The sequence below is a fragment of the Chelonoidis abingdonii genome, chromosome 5, assembly GCF_003597395.2.
Source record: "Chelonoidis abingdonii isolate Lonesome George chromosome 5, CheloAbing_2.0, whole genome shotgun sequence".
Taxonomy (NCBI): Eukaryota; Metazoa; Chordata; order Testudines; family Testudinidae; genus Chelonoidis; species Chelonoidis abingdonii.
In genome coordinates, this window is record NC_133773.1 from 146,924,754 (window position 1) to 146,931,821 (window position 7,068).

The window sequence follows — 7,068 nt, forward strand, 5'->3', positions numbered from 1 at the left end:
CCGCGTTCTCACTGAGCGGCTTCCCCCAGGCCAGGCCACCCCCCCGCCCCCACCCGCGGCAGGGAGCAGCCGAGGGACACGGACACACCCGACGGGACCAGACGACGCTAGAACATAAAATAAAATAAAATAAAATGAAATTGCACCAAATCCCCCTAGAGCGCGACGGGAGGGCGGGGGGGCAGGTGGGTACCCCGCCCGGGGAGGAGGAGGGGGGAGGTGGGACAGGCGGGGTAATGTGTATGCGGTCCGGAAAGTGTACAACGCGCCTGGGGGGGACAGGGGTAGGCGGCGGGTAAACAAGGTGGGGTCGGGAAAGGGTATCCCGCGCCGGGAAGGGGAGTGTAGGGGGAGGTGGGGGAACGGTACCCCGGCCGGAGGGGGTGGGGAGGGAGGAAGGGGCAGTAAGAGGGGTAGGCTGGGCCGAGGGAAGGGTTCCCGCGCCCGAACAGGGAGGAGAGGATAGAAGGGGAAGGTACCCCGGCCCGGAGGGGGTGGGGAGGGAGGAAGGGGCAGTAAGAGGGGTAGGCTGGGCCGAGGGAAGGGTGCCCGCGCCCGAACAGGGAGGAGAGGATAGAAGGGGAAGGTACCCCGGCCCGGAGGGGGTGGGGAGGGAGGAAGGGGCAGTAGGAGGGGTAGGCGGGGGTGGGGGAAGGGTACCCCCGCCTGGGAAGGTCCGGGGGGGGAGGTAGGCACGCCCCCCCCCTCAGTGAGGTGTATTTGGTAAATCCCGGGCTCTCAGTTCAGAGGGGGCAGGCGGGGGCCCGGCCTGGCCCCCAAAGCCGGCTGCCTGGGGGGTCCCTGCCGCGGGCCCCGGGCGCTGGCCCCTGCCCCTAGTCGTCCACCTCGATCTCCTCCTCGGAGCAGGGCTCGGGGCCCGGGTGCTCGCCAGGCTCGGCCAGGCCCGCCAGGCTCTCTAGTGCGGCCGGCGGCAGCTTCTTGAGCGACTCCACGTCCGCCTTCATCTCCTCCAGGTCCCGCTTGAGCTTGGCGCGGCGGTTCTGGAACCAGGTGATGACCTGCGCGTTGCTCAGGCCCAGCTGCTGCGCCAGGTGGTCGCGGTCCGCCGGCGCCAGGTACTTCTGGAAGAGGAAGCGCTTCTCCAGCTCGTAGAGCTGGTGGTTGGTGAAGGCCGTGCGCGACTTCCGCCGCTTCTTGCTGGCCGGCCGCGGCCCGAAGGCGCCCAGCGGGTCGCGACCTGCGGGGGAGAGGAAGAGGCGGTCAGGGCGGCTACTGGCCGGGGGGACGGTCCCGGCCGAGGGCTGTTCCTCGGCACCCCCGGGCCATGGGGACGCGGGTCTGGCTCCCTGGGACGCGGCCTGCGAGCCCCCCGCACGCTGCCCGGGGCCCCTCGGCTGAGATAAGGCACCTCACAGCCCGAACTTATTTCGGCTTGACGGGGAGAGGGAACCGCTCTGTGGGGAACAACGAAATCAGCCGGGGCAGGGCCCCGCGGGCCTGGGGGCTCGCACCCACCGCCTCCCTCTGCAGCCCCGAGGCCTGTCCCGTGGAGCTGCTCCGTTCTCGGGCGCTCCGGGCTGCGTCCAGCACCCTCTGCCCCGGGCCGAGCCGGCTGCTGCGACATGTCCCGGCTCCCAGGACTTCCCTGGGGCTGGGGCGGCTCGCAGCAGCGGCGGGTCGGGCCCTGCAGGCAGCCCGCGGCCTGTCCTTCGGGCTGAGGCCGGGCCGGCGGCGACGGGCCGCAGACAACTAGAGACAAGCTAGGCGAAGGGGCTGGAGTCACCCGAAATCTCCAGGCCCGGACTGACACGGACCCTGCCGGCTGGGCAGCTTCCCCGCTGTGAAATTCTCTTCTCCGCGGGTTCATTCCCCGCGCCGCAGCCCAGTAACCCGGCCGCAGGGAGGCCCCAGGGGTCGGCAGCGGATCTCGAGTGGTGCGTTGACACACAGCGATCGCCGCGTTTGTTACAATCCGTGGCTGGATTCACCGACTCTGAACGGAAAATCTCCCGCATCGCAGACCCGGGCTGGGTTAAAACAGCCGCACAGGGCAGCGTCTTTCTTCCGTTCTAGAAATTAGTGTGTGTTTCGTTCGGAGCTAAAATCTCCCCGACTAGACCGCTGCGGCGGCTCCATCCTCGAAACTCCCGGAGCCGAACCCAGGCCAGGCCAGGCCAGGCCAGGCCGCCGCACATCGGACCCCGGCCCCAGCTAGCGAGTTTAGACACGGGTGTGCAGAATAGCGAAGATCGGTTCCTTCCTCCCCTCTAGGAATGTGTCTGTCCCGACGCTGTGTCAGACACAGACATAACGGGCCGGACTAACGGAGCCCGATATGCGGGGCCGGATTTCCTGGAAAGGTCGGGCACCTTCGAGTCTAGTTTTGCACTTTTGGAGAGGCGCGCAGGGCCCTTTCTCGCTCGCAGTGTGCACCCTCCGAGACAGCAAATCCACATCCCTGCGCCTGTAAACCCGCAGGCGGCAAAACGCACCAGAACTCGATGTGTTCGTAGGAGCGGAACGGGCCGGGCGGGAGAAACGACTTTAGACGCCCGGCGGCCGATGTCTGCCCGTGGATTGCATGGGTTGAGTGCACTCCGCGACTTGTGTCGAATCACACGTTTCCCGGGGCCGCGTGAATTGGGTGCGCCCGGGAGAAAGTCCCAAAGAAACTCGCTTTCACGCGCCCCGCGGTCCATTTGCTACGGCTCCCGGGGCTATCGCGGCTGTTTGTACCTGCCGATCTCTCTTTGGAATATACCCGGCGTGTCGGGAGAATCGTGCGTGTGCCTCAGGAACCCGAAACCCGGCTGTGGTGCGCGGGGCTCGGGCCGCAAATCCAGAGCCCGCGTTTGGCGCGCGGCGCCCGGGAGAGCGGATTCCACGCACGTTAGTGTAAATCGCCGCGTTCCCTCGCGGGCTGCAGAGCAAAACCGGGTCCCGGCCACACGCGGAGCGTTTGTTTAACCGCCCCAATAATTGTAAGCGTGTCTGTGCCAAGTGGAACGGGAACCTGCCGCTGTTCCTGCTCCGGGGGAGGCTCCAGCCCCGCGGAGCTGCACAGACCGCGCTGGGATCTGCGTGCCTGGGCCGGGCTGGCGAGTTACCGGGGTCGGTCGGTCTGTCTGGGGAACGGAGACTGAGTCTTGCACCAGATCAGCCCCAGCACAAGCTAAGGCTGCGGCTCGCGGCCCTTCCCGACCGGAATCTGACCGGTCCGGGGCGCCCGGCTCCAGGCGGACCGCGGCACGGGAGTGTCCCAGCGCCCGGCACTGAACAATGGCCGCCGCCCCATTCTTACCCGGACTCACACACTGAATCCCCCCGGCTCGGAACGCGCCGCTGGCACCGCGCTGTGTAGCGCGGGACAAACGAGCCGCGTCTCCGAAATGTCAGTCGGCTCTGACCTCGCTGGTGCTTTTCTTGCACAACCAGGCCAAGCTCGGGGGAGCTGCTGCCCCCGGCAGAGCCCGGGCACCCGCGGGGTAACGAGCCCCCGGCCGGGACCTACCGCGCTAAGGAACCTGAACCCTCAGCCCCGTCCCTCCCGCTTCCCTACCTGCAGCTCCTGGGCCCCGGGACTTTCCCCAGCGCGGGACTCTACTGCCCCGGCCGCTCTGGCTGCAGCCCCCGCCTGGCCCAGCTTCACCCTCCCCGCCTGCTGAGGGACTCCCCTGCGCCGGGCGCTTTCGCTTTCTCCGGGACCGAAGGGTCCCGGGCGGGGGGAGCCGCGGGGCAGCCAGGGTCCCGGAAAGAGCCCGGCGCGGGTCTGGGCTGCCTCCCCTTCCCATCTTCCAGAGGCTGCCGGGGGGGCGGCCGGGTCAGCGCAGTGCTCCCCCCTGGCAGCCAAGGTCGCCAAGGCCCGGCTGGGGAGCGGGCAAGGCCCGGAGCCCCGGGGGAGGCCGCCCTGGCCCTGCTTTGCCCGGGCCACCGTCCCGCCCCGGCCGCGCCCCGGTACCTTCCGCAGCCTGCAGCACGTTCACCTCCAGCCCCTGGAAAGTTTTGCTGGCCAGCTCCTCCAGGGCGCAGAGCGGGGAGGACGGGGCAGGCACGCCGCTCCGGGGCGCTCCGGAGCCGCCCGCTTTGTCCAGCAGCCGGGGCGAAGGGGCGCAGGGCCCGGCGGGCGCTTTCCTCACCGACGGCTTGCTCAGGATGTCCTCGATGCTGAACGGGGTCAGCGGCTTGTTGGAGTTGGCCGGGGGCGGCAGCTGGTCCAGCGGGCTCCTCCGCCTCTCCTGGCTGGCGGGGTACAAGAGGGGGGCCTCCACCTTCCCTTCCTTGGCGGAGGTCATGGCCCCAGAAGAGGGGAGTCCCCGCCCGGCCCCGGGCTCCTGGCTCCGCGTCCTCCGCCGGGCAGGGGCTCAGCAGCCCCCCGGAGTCATGGGGCCGGATCCCCCCAGGAGACTGAGCTCCCGGGCTCCCAGCCGCCGCCCCCGCGCCAACTGCTGCCAACGCTCACACCTCCCCGAGTCCCCCGGCGGGGGCCTGGAGCGAGGCAGCGCGGGGTCTGGCTCCCAGCTGCGGGGCTCCCCTGGCTCCCCGCTAACGAGTCACCGCTGATTCGGAGAGTTCAGTTCTAGCCAAAGCTTCCCCCTCGCTGGCCCGGCGCTGGAGCCTTAAAGGGACAGGGCCAGAGTCACTAATTGGGCACCGGGGTAGGAGGAGCCTCAGCTGGAGTATTCGCAAAGTTTGGGAGCTGGCTGGAGTGGGAGGGGGACCCCTCTTCCAAGGGCCCGCTGCGGGGGGGTCCCGAGGCGCAGGCCCCGCTGCGGGGGGGGGCGGCGGTCCCCGAGGACCAGGTCCCCCAGAAGCGCGGAGACCCACTCCACAGACGGCCCTTGGCAGACACACGCGGCCCAGCTGGTCGGAAGCCCGAACTCGCGGCCTGTTGGCCTGGGCTCCCTGCAGAGCCCCGGGCGACCCCGCTCCGCCCCCAGCAGCTGTACCGGGACGTGCCGGGCGCTCGGGTCTGGGGCCTTCGGGCGGCCTAGCGTTCTGGGCCGGGCTCTGCACACGCGGGCCGGGATGGGAGGTGGGCTCGGGCCCCTGGAGCTCTGCGGGCAGCGGTTCCCGGGCTGCGCTGCCGGCCTCGGGGTTACAGGCGGCTCGTGCAGGGGCGACCGTCCCTGTCCTGGGAGCCCAGCGCGGGTCGGGCCGGGCTGTTCCCTACGAACTTGCGCCCGGAGCCGGGGCCGTCTGGGTTCGGGCGCTGGCCCCTTCGCCGCAGCGGCTTTGTCCTGAAGCTCCTGGCAGCCGCTGTTCGCCTTGCTCCGGCGGGGCCCTGCCTCGGCCTCCGTCGGGGTTAGGCGGACGTGGAGCCCCAGCTGTTGGCTGCTCTGTGCGAGGCTCCGGGTCCTTGCCAGGTTCCCCGGTGGTGGCGCGTCCGGCCCGTGGCTGTAGCTGCCCCGCGGCTGCCGCGAGTGGGACTCGGGTAGCGGCCCCCACCAGCCGGCCCTGCTCGCCGCCTGCCCCTTCCAGCCCTCGGGTGGGGGCCGCGGCTGCAGCCTGCTGAGGCCCGGGCCCAGTCTCCCCCGGCGCCCCGGCCCCTCCAGCCCGCTCGCTAATGCAAGGCAGACCCAGCCCCAGCCATATAAAAGCGAGCGATAAAAGGCTTTTCCTGGACTATCGTAAAGAGCTTTTCAAAGTTCCTGCGGCCGGCGGGCCCGGGCCATGTGCGGCGCGTCTGGGCCGCTCACTGCAGCCGGGTGCGCGGCTCCCTCCTGTGGCCCTTCACCCCGGCTTCCCCGTCGCCCCGCGGGGCTGCTGCAGTCCCAGAAATTTATTAGCTCCTTGCTCTAAATGCCCCATAAAAGCACAGGGGCCGCCGCGTCTGGCAGTGATTAGGGCTCCGGGCCCGGGACTCTACGCTGGTTTTGGGTTTCACAGCGCGGCCCGGCTATAAACCCTCTTACAAATGGCTTTCTGATCCCGCGCACTTGTAAACCCCCCTGCGCTGCGCCAGCTGGACCGGCAGCCGGGGACCCGCGGCCAGGCTGTCTGGGGCCGGGACACACACAGAGCCGTCCGGGACAGGTGAGCGCCCTTCCCGGCCCGGCCCCCGGGGGCGGACACGGAGACTGCCCAGCGCCCGGGCCTAGCTGCGATCCTGGGTTCAGAGCGGCCCTGGGAGACTCCAGGGGGCCGGAGCAAACCCGCTGCACAAGGATCAGCCCCTCGCACAGCGACCCGGGGAAACCTGGCTGGTGTGCGTCCGCCATCGACCCCGCCCGCTTCTCAGTGAACTGACCCACAGCTACACCCGCCTCCCCACAAACACCCACTGGCTGGTGTGTGTCCGCCATCGACCCCCGCCCGCTTCTCAGTGAACTGACCCACAGCTACACCCCCCCCCTAGACCCACACAAACACCCACTGCTACAGACGCGCAGATCACCGCTATGCCCGAGACGGGTCATGTGTGCTACACGCTCGTGTGTCTGCCCAGCGCGCACAGACCCAGACAGACAGACAAACCCCACTGCTATTCACTACACGCACAGAAGCGCAGATAAACGTTCATATCTGCACCACTCGGATACAAATCGATCGATCTCCATACACACCCGTGTGTGTGTAGTGTCTGTCATTTTCCGCACACATCTGCTAGTGATCCAGCCACCCCCTCTATCTATCCACCCCCAGCCAGCCCCTCTATCTATCTATCTACCCCCAGCCAGCCCCTCTATCTATCTATCCATCTCCAGCTGCCCCCTCTATCGATCTATCTACCCCCAGCCACCTCCTCTATCTATCTATCTGTCTACCCCCAGCCACCCCCTCTATCTATCTATCTGTCTACCCCCAGACACCCCCTCTATCTATCTATCTACCCTCAGCCACCCCCTCTATCTATCTATCCATCTCCAGCCGCCCCCTCTATCCATCTATCTACCCCCAGCCACCCCCTCTATCTATCTATCTATCCATCTCCAGCCACCCCCTCTATCTATCTATCTACCCCCAGCCACCCCCTCTATCTATCTATCCATCCCCAGCCGCCCCCTCTATCTATCCATCTCCAGCCACCCCCTCTATCTATCTATCCATCTCCAGCCGCCCCCTCTATCCATCTATCTACCCCCAGCCACCCCCTCTATCTATCTATCT

General features: G+C 68.2%; 2 protein-coding genes across 3 annotated transcripts in view; one reads left to right on the forward strand and one right to left on the reverse strand.

Moving 5' to 3' along the window:
* TTC31 (tetratricopeptide repeat domain 31) overlaps window positions 1–7,068 on the forward strand; it is a 238,861-nt gene that overhangs the window by 117,615 nt on the left and 114,178 nt on the right. The window lies entirely within an intron of this gene.
* Window positions 830–4,253, reverse strand: LBX2 (ladybird homeobox 2). The gene is made up of 2 exons (XM_032770119.2): window positions 3,920–4,253; window positions 830–1,198 (listed from the first exon to the last, which is right to left on the reverse strand). Exons 1-2 carry the CDS (start codon window positions 4,251–4,253, stop codon window positions 834–836), a joined length of 699 nt encoding a protein of 232 aa, XP_032626010.1. The 3' UTR covers window positions 830–833.

Coding starts and splice junctions, on each gene's coding strand:
- LBX2 (XM_032770119.2), bottom strand. CDS start 4,253: ATGACCTCCGCCAAGGAAGGGAAGGTGGAGGCCCCCCTCTTGTACCCC. Junction 1,199..3,919: donor CGTGCTGCAGGCTGCGGAAG/GTACCGGGGCGC, acceptor TCTCCCCCGCAG/GTCGCGACCCGCTGGGCGCC.